The sequence below is a fragment of the Lutra lutra genome, chromosome 11 (genome assembly GCF_902655055.1).
Source record: "Lutra lutra chromosome 11, mLutLut1.2, whole genome shotgun sequence".
Lineage (NCBI taxonomy): Eukaryota > Metazoa > Chordata > Mammalia > Carnivora > Mustelidae > Lutra > Lutra lutra.
In genome coordinates, this window is record NC_062288.1 from 15,663,981 (window position 1) to 15,678,123 (window position 14,143).

The 14,143-nt window shown below is 45.4% G+C and overlaps 2 gene segments (V, D, J or C); both read left to right on the forward strand.

Moving 5' to 3' along the window:
• The window catches only part of LOC125080861 (T cell receptor gamma constant 2-like), a 90,256-nt gene that overhangs the window by 49,597 nt on the left and 26,516 nt on the right, over nucleotides 1-14,143 (forward strand).
• LOC125080858 (T cell receptor gamma constant 1-like) overlaps nucleotides 13,920-14,143 on the forward strand; it is a 146,946-nt gene continuing 146,722 nt past the window's right edge. Inside the window, 1 exon segment of the C gene segment in view lies at nucleotides 13,920-14,093. Within this exon segment, the coding sequence occupies nucleotides 13,935-14,093 (159 nt within the window).

Sequence of the window (14,143 nt, forward strand, 5' to 3'; positions counted from 1 at the left end):
ACTTTAATATATTAGAATTTAAAAAATATCTCATTTAAAATTGGGAAGGGTTTTTTCTTTATTTACAATCAGGATCAGTTCTTGTGAAACAGGTGCTTTTGGAAACCAATTTGAGGTCCCATATTGAAACAACATAAAATCCATAAGATACAAAAAAAAGGAAATTTAATTTTGACCTACTCCTTGTCAAAAGTTTCTTCAGACCTCTTAGGACAAATGTCTGGGCCTTTACTCAGACATGTGGAACTATTTCTGTATGTGGAAAGCATGGAGGCACAGAGAGGAAACTAGCAAATTACTTAAGCCATGTGAGCTAATGTCACTGCTGGGGGTCCTAGGTGCTGTGTCCTGTGGCTTCCAACTCTCTAGCACTTTCCTTCTCAAACCGGACCTGGGCTGCCCTGGACTGGGAGGTGCAAAGAGGGGGAGGGTGGTGGTCCTGGAAACAGTGTGGGTGGAAGGAGGGCGCTATGTACTCCTTCAGCTGTGGTTGATTCCTGGAAGTGCTTGAAGTCAAACTGGCCCCTGCTGGTTGGGGCTCTGCAACCACTGGCTCTGGTGTTGAAAGATGAAGTAAGAACAGTTAAACCACTCCCAACTTTGCTCATTTCCAAAAGGCCACAGGTATTGGAAAGAAAACATCCATCTGCACACATGCTTCTGCTCTCATATATACTCTTTGGCGTTGGTGAGGGTCCCTCTATTTATACCAAGTTCATTCCTGTAGCTGCTATGTGAGTTAGGATTGTATGCCCAGGGCTTTTGAGTTGCTGCACACTCACTCCACTCCGATGACACTGTTCTGAAGGAAACAGCAGAGATTTCTTGTAGCACTAGGTGATCCCCGACATTCCACCGGGATCCTATGGCAGATGATTTACTGAGGCTCAGACTTTTGGTCTCATTTTGTCCGTGTAGGCAGAGTGACATGAGACCCATGCCCATGAGGTTACTAACACAGGGTGACTGTAGACGACACAACAGCAAGTTCTTCTTTCCTCACAAGAACACATGGACATGCAGAGGCTCTTGAGTTCAACTGTGTCACTGAATTTCACAGACTGAGTCATACCAGTCCCCTACAGGGACAAGTGACTGCAGAGCCAGGCTGAGCTATGCTCAGTAGAAGACTTGCACAACAGATAAGTGTGTTTGGGAGGGTGTGGAGCAGAGGAGGGCTGTTCAGTGATGTGAACATAAAAAGTAAGTGTCCACACCCACACCCCACCCAAACATGGAACAGAGATTGTGCCCAATCCCGGGATCCATTCTGTTCAGGCCTTGGGGAAACAAAACTCTACTACAGAGATCACTGCTTTGTCTTTTACAGTCTGACTTCACAATGCATATTCTCACCATAGACTTCACTCCTCCTGTTCTATACAGAGCATCAACTTCAGTGTGAGCTTTGGCTTCCATGAGCATGGGCCCCATGTTACTCCTTCAGCCCAGTATGTGTGGGAGACAGCTCTTTCTCAGGGTACATTGTAAATTCACCTCTTGCTTAGACATCATCAGTGGACCTGGTGTATATGTAACTCCCCACCTGACACAGGATATTATGTGACCACACCACCGAATTCTGGAGATTTTGGTCCCAACGCCAGAATGTACATACCCTCCTAGCCCCCTTCTCCATCTTACAAAACTCTTTCTGGTTAATCCTCAGACTCCCACACCCCTCCTGGTGGCACTTCTGTCATTTGGTCTATTCTCAGAACAGCACAGATGGAGCTTACCTGACCTGCACAAATGCACACATTTGTCATTACATCCAGCAATTTTTTATTCATGAAATAGCTCTGACAAAATAGTACTTGTTTTCCATCATGCATATTTTCCTCTAAAACCAGAAAAAGTAAAAAATTCTAAGAATAGAAGAAAAGTTAAATAATTATTATATTTCCATGAAATATTTTGCACTAAAATTTATATTTATGTAATAGGCAACAATTCCGTAAATACTCATGCTATCAAGCAAAAGCAAATATGTAATGAAAAACCTGTATATCCCACAAGACCATATTTATAAAAATAAAAACATATATATACATGTGTTTTTGCAAATCAGAAAGAGAAGAAAATAACCAGGTGATTTCAATCATTTCTGGATCCTCCAAAATCTCTACAGCAAAATGACTTTTTTACTTTCACATTAGAATTTAAAACAGGATATGAATAACATCAGCGTTGTGACCACAATTATGTGAACGTGCAAACATAAAATGAGAGACAAACTGTCCACAGTAATGTGTCACAGAATTCACAGGTTCTATGATTCTTGTTCTCTGCACATTTTTTTTTTTTTAGTTTTTTAATTTTTTTTTATTTTTTTTCAGCATAACAGTATTCATTATTTTTGCACCACACCCAGTGCTCCATGCAATCCGTGCCCTCTACAATACCCACCACCTGGTGCCCCCAACCTCCCACCCCCCACCCCTTCAAAATTCTCAGATCGTTTTTCAGAGTCCATAGTCTCTCATGGTTCACCTCCCCTTCCAATTTCCCTCAACTCCCTTCTCCTCTCCATCTCCCCTTGTCCTCCATGCTATTTGTTATGCTCCACAAATAAGTGAAACCTCTCTGCACATTTTTTTTAAAAAAGACTGCGTTACTATCACCATCAGGGAAGGGACATAAAAAAAAGTAGCCGTGGGAAGACCAGGATAGCAGGTGAGGGATAGAGCCAACTCACATGAAGGAAGCAGCCTGCCTCACAGTTGCTTTAATCTTCTCAAATAGGATATTTTCTTTTCCTGAGAGTGTCTGCTGCATTATAGCCAAAAACCTATCTGGTACAGGTGAGTAAGTACGAGAGAAACTTAAGAAAAATGTGTTCCACATCTTAACCTCATAATGTCACAAAGTTCAGGAGAAGTTTGTGGTAAAATACATAGAAAAATATATCGCTGTTGGGAGGCTTCACTTTCCAGCCTATTAAACAGCTGTAGAGACACTGGGGCAGATTACATGCCTTCTCACCCAGAAACGAGTCTGAGGAGATGGTCACACCACGTCTTCCTGTTTCTAGGCTCACTGCCCACCTGTCAAGATAATGGCATTTGAGCCTCATGGAGCTGACATGTCTTGGGATTATTTGGGAGTTCTAAATAAAGCCAAAGATTGGATTAAAACATAGTAATACATATAGTATACATAATTTAAAAGTGAATGTTAGCAAGGTCCTCTTTATGGTCAACAAATCTTCCCATGAATGCTAGAAATAAAACCAGGCTAGAGCAACAAAAGTGACTATTTCGGAGGTTGGGAAATGTCCGATTTGCACAATTGTCTGAGAATGGTTTATATCTGAAAACCTACAGAATTCAGGAACAACAGCAGTGCACTTGTCTGTGTTGCTCCTGTTCTTCCCCCAGCTCCCACACTGAGCATCGTGAGCCGGAAGTTTCCTCCCAGATAGGAGAGGCCTTGTGAATGGGTTACAAAGTCACACAGTGTAAGGAGCTGGGTTAATCCGGGATGACAGCGATGCGAAGGTGAGCTGACAAGCTGTGTGGTGTGCAAGCAGGAAGGCCAGGGGCTCTGCTGGTCTGCGGCTGGGGTCATGACTGCAGCAAGCATGTGCTCAGCTGAAGCTGCGTGCGTGCTTAGCAGGGACTCAAAAAAGCCCAACCCAGCCACACACGGTTGGTTGACACTGAGGTGATCATCATATGCAGAGGAGCCATGAAAAGACTCAGAAAAAGTATAAGCTGAGAAGATGTACACTTTAGCACGTACAATCTATGTGCTAATTGTGTAAAACAGGAATGTGCTACCCAAGACCTACAACAAAACCATTTGGCAGAAGCGAAGTCTTAAGTTGCTGGCACACATCCCTAAGTAATCTTGGCAACCATGAAGCTGTGTAGTCGCAGGGTGATTCCCAGGAAGCTAGGCTGAAAACTAAAATAACTAAGAAATTGGGGCGCCTGGGTGGCTCAGTGGGTTAAAGCCTCTGCCTTCAGCTCAGGTCATGATTCCAGAGTCCTGGGATGGAGCCTCACATCGGGCTCTCTGCTCGGCAGGGAGCCCGCTTCCTCCTCTCTCTCTCTGCCTGCCTCGCTGCTTACCTGTGATCTCTATCTGTCAAATAAAAAAAAAAAATCTTTAAAAAAAAATAAAATAAAATAACTAAGAAAGAAAACAGGAGAGTCATGAGCAGTCATATACCGCAGGAGATAGACTATCACAGATTAAGTCCAAGCAACTTTCTCAGCATGCAAACAGCAATGAAAGCAACCTTTTGGAGAAAACAATCTCTAGTTGCCACAATATATTTTCAACAAAATATTTTTCAATAAAAAATAATAAGACCATCAAAGAATTACAAAAGTGTGACAATTGTTAGGGGGTAATAACCCCTACCACGCAATACAAACTCTTTGAGTTGTGCAGTTACTCTCTTTAGCAGACAAATACTTCGAAGTAGCTATGACAAGTTCATGTTCAAGAACATGTTTAAAATACTCAAAAGGATCACAAGTTTGTTCTTGGTGGCTGCTAAGGCATCCCTCCTGCATCCTTCATTGGAGCCCGTAGCGGGGGAGGGGCGCCTCCACTACTGCCTTCGCTGCCCTGGGAAGCCAGTACCAAGGCCTCTGCGCCTGCCCCGCAGCCGGGCTTAAGGCACTGTGAGCCGGCAAGGGAGCCCCGCTTGGCGCGGGGGACACCTGGCCCCTTCCCCACCCCCCCACCCCACCGTGTGCCCTTAGCTATGAAGCCTGAGCGGCGTCAGGGCGGGGAGCCTATAAGGGCCTTAGTCCCCTTTGCCGCCATTACTGCTGGGGACTTTGGCGTTGGAGGCCAGCGCTTGGCAGCCTGCAGCTAGGCAGCGGCCCTGGGCCCTGGGCTCCCTATGCGCGCTGGGCATACAGGGCGAGCAGGAGCGAGCTCAGCCTCAGACTGGGCACTAGCCCCACGTGCGCGTTGCTGCTCTACTTGGACCGTGGTGACTGCAACTTCCTGGAGCTGCTGGTGGTGGACGGGAGCCAAAAATAAATAAATAAATGAAATAAATACAAAAAGGCAAAAATGCATATTATACAAAGTATACCAAAGTTACAACACAAACATATATTTAAAAGAAATAAAATCTAGAATAGAAAACTTGTAACCCGAAATGAAATATTCACTAGAGAGCTTAAGAGAATAGTTCCACTGGCAGAAGAAACAATCTCAATACAGAGGAACACCTTCAACCTGATAAAGGGCATTATGAAAACCCACAGCTGACATCTTACTTAATGCTGAAGGACTGAATGCTTTTCCCCAAAGAACAGGAACCAGACAGGGATGTTTGCTCTTGACACTTCTGTTCAACATGGTAATACACATTCTAGAGAGTGCAAATAGAAAAAATACGAAGATCTCTAGCAGATCGAAAAGGAAATGCCAAAATATCTTCATCTACAGATGACATGGTCTTGTTTGTAGGTAATTCCATAGAATCTACATGCACATAAAACCAAAAGTAGAAGTCATGAACAAGGTCAGCATCGTCACAAGGTAGACATTCAACGTACAAAATATCAGTTGGATTTCTATATACTGGTTTGACCACTTGAAAATGAAATTTAGGAAGCAATTCCATTTACAATAGAACCAAAAGAAATAAAACATTTAGGAATTAATTTAAGAAAAGAAGAGCAAATCTTGTATGTGGAAAATTACAAATATTGCAGAGAAAAAATTAAAAAATATGTAAATAAATCCAGAAAGGATCCATGTTATGGGTTAGAAGACTCAATATTGTCATGATGGTAGTTCTTAGCAAATTCATTAAAGATTTAGTGCAGCAGGCATTTGCGGCGCAAGTTATCAAGCATACACTAAAATTAACATGAACACCCAAAACAAACACCTCGAAGGAGAAGAAAGCTAGAGGAATGATAATATTCAACCTTTAGAAGCACTGGGGGGAAGGGGCTCACCCAATATTAGATTTGGAAGATGAAACTGATGATGCCTCACACACAGAGGGTGTGGAAAGCTTTGTCCCTGGCACATCAAGTCTGAGGGGCTGCAGGCGGGCCTTTCAAGCACACACTTACAGCATCTATGAAGCCACAGGAGACTCGAGGGTCGCTGACTCTTAGAGTTGCTGTCTCAGCTCAGCCTGACTGGTTTCCATCTCTCTTTCCCTGAGGTACAGGGCCGTTCAGATGCACACAGTGCTTAGTGTCCTAGGACTGGGGTCACAGGGACAGAGAGGTGCTGGCCGTTTCAGGTGTTGGAATGTCCTTTCCCCCAGGGCTCACACTGTCTTCTAGGGAAGCCTGGCCTGACAGCTGGAGAGAGGAGCCACGTTCTCTCCCCACCTTATCCTCCAGCTGCTCTGGATTTCTTCTGGGGCTCACTGAAGAATGGAGATCCGAGACCCACTTCACACACACCCCCACACCCCCACCCCCCGTTGAATGCAACTCCCTTCAAATCAGCCCTTCTAGGGTTTTCTTTCTAGCTCAGTCCCAGCTGCTCTCAGGAGCCTAACCTGGGGAGACACTAACTGGTTCTTCTTCTGCCTCTTGAGGTGACATTTGGAAATCAAGTAACCACATCAGCATCCAGGCAAGAAGGGAATGGGATGATGGGGAACTCCCAGCAGAAAGCCGCTGAGGAAAAAGCTGGAAGGACAGTCGTGACCAGTAGAGAGAATTGCAATCTTCAGGAGCTCACACTGGAAAACGAGGCTTCACTTTATAGACGGTGATGGTATAGAACATATGTGAGGCTGGGCCTGTGACAGGATCAATTTGGGAATAAAAGGCACTGGTCACAGCTGTTGTCAGCTGACAGACACATAATCCAGAACCATTTGAACTAGACATTTGACATTGGGAAGGCACCTGTTCCCAAAAGACACCTGTCTGAGCCAGAAGCTCCTAATGCCTTGAAAAGCTCTGCCAGGCTGGGCTCCTGTCCACATCACTCTGTCTTCAGCCCTTGAACACGCACCAGGCCAATGTGGGCTTCTCCGTGGTGCCCCAACCCTCCCTGGCTGTTGGTGTTCTCCCTCCTCCCAGGGTCCAGCAGGCTAGTGTGTTGGCAAACTAAGTTTTGTCCCCCACAAGGTGCAATAGGCAAAAGCAGTCTCCCCACAGAAGGGAGCCCTGAAATGCAGAGGTCAGGCTCCCCTATTTGTTGGGGAGCCCAGAAATCATCCCACAGGACTTTGACCCTCCATCCCCCAGCTAAGATTCCCAATAACATGACACCTGGCCAGAGTGATGTCAACAATAGACTGACTGACAGTATGGGGGTCAGGGGACTCCCATTGTACAGAGCCCCTGAGCTGTCAGGGACAGCCTTGCTGGTGTCAGCCAGTCTGGGCAGCAGCACAATTGTCTGTCACTGTCGGTGGATGAATTAATGCAGTGGCTCCCACCAGGGGCACCAAGAGCAGCACTGAGGAGCAATGAACTGGGGGGACAGACAGATGGACAGACATGGATTGACAGGAAAGCTGTTCCATGTATATGAATGTAAATATGCATATCCACATTCAAATCTCTGTAGTTTTTACAGGTACGTATGACACCAACCCTATCAGTCCATTTTCATTTGAGGCTGGGGAAATGGGGGCTTTGCAAGGACGAGCCACTCACCGAAAACTACCACTCACACTAAGTACACAGTTGGAAAAAACAGGTTTTCTGCTTTGTATTTCTGGGCCTTTCCACTCCTAAGTGACTCTTTGCTGTAATAGACTTCACTGACCTGGTGAGCAATACTGAAGATGATCAAGTGCAGGACATACTTGCAATGGCCAGGAGGGGGTGGTAGAAGCCAGTGTAAGTAATAAGTAAACCGATGGAGTTCTTAAGAGGGAAGCACATTATTTTTTTTTTTTTAAAGATTTTATTTATTTGACAGAGAGAAATCACAAGTAAGCAGAGAGGCAGGCAGAGAGAGAGGAGGAAGCAGGCTCCCTGCTGAGCAGAAAGCCCGATGCGGGGCTCGAACCCAGGACCTGGGATCATGACCTGAGCCGAAGGCAGCGGCTTAACCCACTGAGCCACCCAGGTGCCCCAAGGGAAACACATTATTTAAAACAAATAAGAAACCTATCTAACCTATTAGGTTAGATCACAATTCGCATTCAAAGCAACAACTCAGAGAGAACATAAATTAATATCTGAGTGAAAAACATCCAACAGGTTACATAGCCCACGTGCTTCATTAACCTATTAACCCAGCTGACTTGAAGTTCTCGGTGAGCTCTTCTTAGTGGGGCTACTCAACCTCCTGAAGACTCTGTCATCTTCAGAATGGGATGAATTACACCTACTTTATCTTGCAAGGAAGGAATCCATATGTACCATGTATGGCATTCAATAAAGTGTATTTGACATTATTTAATGGATCAATGACTACTGTTAACGAACTTAAAAAAGATTAGTCTCTCTAAAAGGCAAGCAGCTATTAATGCACCAGTGCTAGAAGAATTTCTATTGTGTTCTGAGGCCCAGCACTGTTACTGGAATGACGGCTCTTCAAGAACAGCTTCTGCTCTTTGCTCCCTTGACATGTGAGAGATAGTGCTAAGTTCTGCAACCTCTCTGAAATTTTTCTCATGACCTTACTTATTCTTAATCTTTAGAGCTTAAACATAACTCTCTCTGTCTCTGTGTATGTGTGTGTGTGTGTGTGTGTGTGTGTGTATAGAACTCTACATGTATAGAATGGAATCTGTGACAGATTTGCATTTGTTAGTCTTGTATTTAAATCAAGGCTCCATTACTTAAGTGACTGCACAGATGAAATATTTTAAGATTTCAATGAGCTGCTCTGCCAAATCTGGTTGTTATAACTATGTTGGCATGTTATAATAGAAGCAAGTGGTTATAAGAATCACATCGTACTTCAGACTGGCTGATAATATTGATTTACAAAGCAACTAACTCAGCCCAATCCTTGGCCCATGGTGGATGGTGTCTGGAGAGTGAGCATTATTATTCCCATTTACAGGGATTTGACCAGGGACACACATCCTCCAGGTGGCAGGGCTTGGACTGGAGCTGTCATTCTATCCTTTTTAGTGCAATAAATGCTCCCAGAGTTACAAGGTATTATTCAGACTCTCCCAAGTGTCCCATTTGGCAGCTCTGAACTGAGAAGGACGTCCTCCCTCAGCACATCATTGATCAGATGACATTGTTGGCTGTGGAGGGAGCTGGCTCCCAGGCTGAGCCCCATGGCTGGACATTCCCGAGGTCAGCAGGTCTGGAAGGCTGCCAGGCACGTGGAGTCAGTTCCCTGCAGACCTCGAGCACTGGCAGCCTCAGAGCCTGTGGGAAAAGCAGGCAGACGGGTAGCTTTGGCTGAGGTTCTGAAGTCTATTCCTCTTACTACCATTTTGTTTTAAGAATACTCTCTCTGCTTTAGTGTGATGACAATTCTATATTTTCCTAATTTTGAAACCACAAGTTGGAAGGACTTCCAGGGCTATAAGACACTGAGCTTGCCTGGAAGAGTCTGTTCTCAGAGCTGCTCCTGGGGCAGGCTCCTGTCCCTGAGACATGGGATCCCTGAGGAAAGGATGGTCAGCCAGAGTCTCTTCCCTTCCCCCTTCCCAGCTTTTGTGATCACACCTGTCATTTGTATGCTTTTTGATAATAGCCATTATAACAGGTGTGAGTGAGGTGACATCTCATTGTGGATTTCATCTACGTTTCCCTGAATTTCAGATAAAAAACAAATACTTTTGTAGTTTGTGTCCAAATATCGCATAGCACTTTGCAACTTTTTTCCCCATTAAATCTGACAACCCTATGTGAGCCTGACTTTTTCCTTGAGGAACAAAAGAAATTATCTAGCAAATTAATTTTGTATGCACATACACACATACACTCACACACACTCCCTCACACACATTTCCATATATCCTTTGAGGAGAATCCAATGTATACCAACATAATTGATCTTCATTTCTTCTAATAAACCCTATTCAGGGATTATCAGATTTGTTAAACTATTTGGAAAGTCCGATGTGAAGAATTTTCAAGGAGCCTGTCATCATCTGTTGACTGAGAGTACCATTGTGCCTACAGAATTTTATTATTTTAAAGGATTACAAAAATGAAGTTTATGTTTGGAAAGGCGCCTGGCCCTGTGCCTGACATGTGGGGGGTGCTCTGCATGTAGTGGCTGAATTTGAAATGCCAGGTCCACTCAGTGAGAGGTGCACAGAGTAAAGAGGAAGGTGTGGGGGTTCTAATCCCGCCTCAGCTGCTCAAGGTCCTGTCACGTTGAATGAGTCACCTGAACTAGGGATCTGTTTTCTCATCTTTAAAGATGAGGACTGATGAGGCTTCTGGAATGGGGGCTTTCCTTTTCATCTTAAATGTCTAAGCCTTTGTAATCCTATAGCCTCTGAATGGCCAGGATACTACCGATGACCTGTTTTAAAAAACGGGGTTGCTAATCTAACAAATGAGAATTATTTTTAACAAAAAGTGTGTATTCGACACAAAGTATTAAAACATCTAAATTAAAGATGAAAAGAATATCTTATCTAGAGTTCTCTCAACCAAACATCAATGGCTTTCCTGTTTTGGGTTTTTAAGCTTTTCGTGCTCACTAAGAGTTGACATCGCATGTACACCCAACTTATTCCCTGTGACCTAGAGAAGAAGTCAATCTGGATTAGATCTCACATTCTCTCAGGGTCAGGAGGGAGCTGTCCCTGGTCAGGGAAAGCACGCCAGCCTCTCAGAGTTTCAATGAAATATCCAAGCTTCAGCACCTGGCTCTTTGCACAGGGTCTGCTGAGTCCACACCTGCTCTGAGCCCCTGTCTCTCCCCTGGAGCTGAGGTCTGGGGGCATCAGAGCAGTTTCCTTCATGGCAGCAGCGGGATGACCTGGGGGGACAGCAAGTGTTGCTCCCTCAAGAGCCACCTGATTTCTCTCTTCCTGGAGACCATAGGGTCTTGCTCAGGACCCTCCACTCTCTACATGAGTGTGGGGTGAAGTCTTGGCTACCCTTTGCGTCTTGCTCAAGAGTTTCCCTTATTATTTTTTAAAAATTTTTTATTTATTTTCAGCGTACAGTATTCATTGTTTTTGCACCACACCCAGGGCTCCATGCAATCCGAGCCTTCTCTAATACACCTGGTTCCCCCAACCTCCCACCCCTCGGCCATTCAAAACCCTCAGATTGTTTTTCAGAGTCCATAGTCTCTCATGGTTTACCTCCCCTTCCAATTTCCCACAACTCCCTTCTCCTCTCCATCTCCCCTTGTCTTCCATGCTATTTGTTATGCTCCACTAATAAGTGAAACCATATGATAATTGACTCTCTCTGCTTCCCTTATTATTTTTTAAAATATGCACATCTTTAACAATATGACCTTTCAGCACCACTTACACAAGAGCACAGATGTACCACAGCAAGAAGAGAAGTAGAGGAACACAATTGTCACCTGTTGAAATGCGTTTCCAGACCCAGGATGGATCCATTCCTGCCTGGGGGGCCAATTCAGCAAACTGAAACTTAGGTAACTTCCCTGTCCCTGTAAATGCTGCCCTTGACCAAAAACACAGTATTTCCCAACTAAGCAGGCACAAAACACCACGAATCTGCGATGATGCCCCTGTTCTAAGTAAGGTCAGTTATGCAACCCTGGCCAATCAACCTAAGGCAAGCACTATCTCCTTATCCCCTAACTGACCTGCTATTCCTCCCTTTACTGCTTCTAAGTCTCTATAAAAGTCCCTCTTGCCCCAAATCCCTGGGCAGAGTACTCCCCTGCTTGTGAGACTCTGAGCTCCCCAACCCATGGACTGTTCTCCTTTGAAGAAAGGGCACCAAACCCTCCAGGCTGAATTGTTTCACTTTTGTCATTTGTCTCACCCAGGAGAGCATTTGGCTGGAGGTTTGGCAGGAACTAAGACTGCTCATAGCCCAACAGTTGTTGAGCCTTTAATATCAACAGTGTTTGAAGACAAATGGGAACAATAATTGAGAGAAACAGAGTTCTGAAGGCTGACAATGTGACATAAAATTTATTTTCATGAAAGAACAGAAGATTATGGATTTCCTCCCCCAAAGGAAGATTTCCTTATTGGTGAAAATCTAGAAGAGAGAGAAAGCAGGAAGAGAAGAATTCATGGGCTTTCTCACCCCCCACACTGCTCATCTTCCATATGCAAACTCTTTCCACCTGTTGTTATGCTGTGCAGATGTCAATCCCCATTGTCACCACCATTCTCACTCTCTTCCCTACTTAACAGTTAGCAGAGCAGCCCTAGACACCTGCTGAGGGTCTGAATGATGGCCTGGATTATTCTTTTAGCAGAATATTCTAGACAACACTTCACCAGCTCAACACAACCTCAGAGCCTGCATTTTGGGACACTTGAGCCTTGAATCTTGGCTAGAGCTTAGCATGTGTGCCTCTCAGTGTTTACCGAAAGGAGGAGTTTGGGAGCTGGGTCTGATAGTGGGTGTGAAGGACCCAAACCTCCCTGCCCCAGCCAAGTCCCCTTCCTGCCTCCTCCTTCCAAGCCAACAGGCTCTCATTAGCATAGCTAATTACCATAACTAGACCCAGGAGGTCCTCCTCTACTTTAGATAACAGGCAAGGAAACCTGTACTTACTTTACTATCTTTACCTCTGGAAACTTCATTTCAGATGCCTTTCTCAGCTGACCCTCCTGAGGCCCTGCCTTTACCATTTCTAAGGATCTGACACTGGATCTGACCTGTCCTACCCCTTGGTCTCCTTTCCCCCTGGCTCAATGCAAGTTTCTTCCTTTGACCACACACACACACACACACACCTGGGTTTATAGGACTAACATATTTCCTGAAATTCTACACTATGAGGACCCCAGAAATCATCTAATGCAACCAATCCAGTTTTAAGATGAAACACCAATCCCCAACATTCCTTGAGCTTCTTCTATGCATCTGAGACAGGCCACATGCTTTGCTCACATACCCTGCTCACTCTGCAGGCAACCTAATAAGGTCCTTTTGACAAATGAGGAAAAGGAGAAGACTAGCTAGCGAAGACTGCAGAGCTGTCATGTCACGTTAGGGCATTTCCATCTTCTGAGGGGATCTCTGGGAGAAATGCTCCAGGGTTAGCTCAGGGGACCTGTTGCTTTTTTCAGCAGGGATCTCTGCCCTGTGCTTATCCCTGCCTCGGCAGCAGCCTACACACCCATTGCTCTGTCAGTACTGAGTGGCCATCAGAGGCTTGAGATTTGTATCCAGCCAGACCTGGTCCACATCCCCACCTAATTCCCTGTAGGCATGCAGCCTCAGAAGAGTTACTTAAAATGCCACCCAGGATTTCGTCAAACAATGAGCAGAATCCAGTTAGTGTGGTGCTCAGGTCCAATCAAGGATTGCTGTTATATCTCAGGTGCCCTCCTTGCACCAACAGTCCTCAGTGATTCTCAGCAGCCTAACCATTGATGTTCCCTCCTGCCTTGTGGTCAGACCTGTCCCAGCCCTCTGGGCCCTCCCTCTCTCCTCCCAGCCTCTTTCTCACTAGTAACTGCAGGTGCCTCTGGGAAACAGACACTCAGGTCTTCACCTGCCTTCTGCAACATATCCAGGCAGTCTCTTCCCAGCAGGTGCAGCCAGGAGGTCATCCAGGGTTTCTTTCCATCAGGTGGGAGACAGAACCATGCTGGGTCACCTTGCCATCCTATGTGCCTTCCTTTTCCCGGTAAGTCCTGACTTGTTTCCTGATGCAGAGTACAGGGGACACCTGAGGTTCCTGGCCATCACTGTCTCACAGCTGTTTCCCTCTCCCCTGGCAGGTGGTGGAGCAGGACTCAAACTGAGTCAGACTGCTTTGTTGGTGGCACGTGTGGGCACTTCACATCCTCTGGATTGCCAAGTGGACACTTCTGTCAACTACATCCACTGGTACTGCAACCAGGAGTGGCACCGAAGAGGCTCCTCTACCTAGACATGTCCACGTCCCTTGTTCAGCGGGATTTTGTCCTGAAAGCAAACAGAGTCAATGACAAGAAGGGCAAGGATAGCAACAGCTGTACAATGTCGGTGCTGAAACTGGAGAAAAGCGATGGGGGTGTATACTACTGCGCTGCCTGGGAACAACACAACCCTGTGCTCTGACCAGGTCCCTGAGCAAGAAAGGTCTCTGTCTCCCAGCGCAC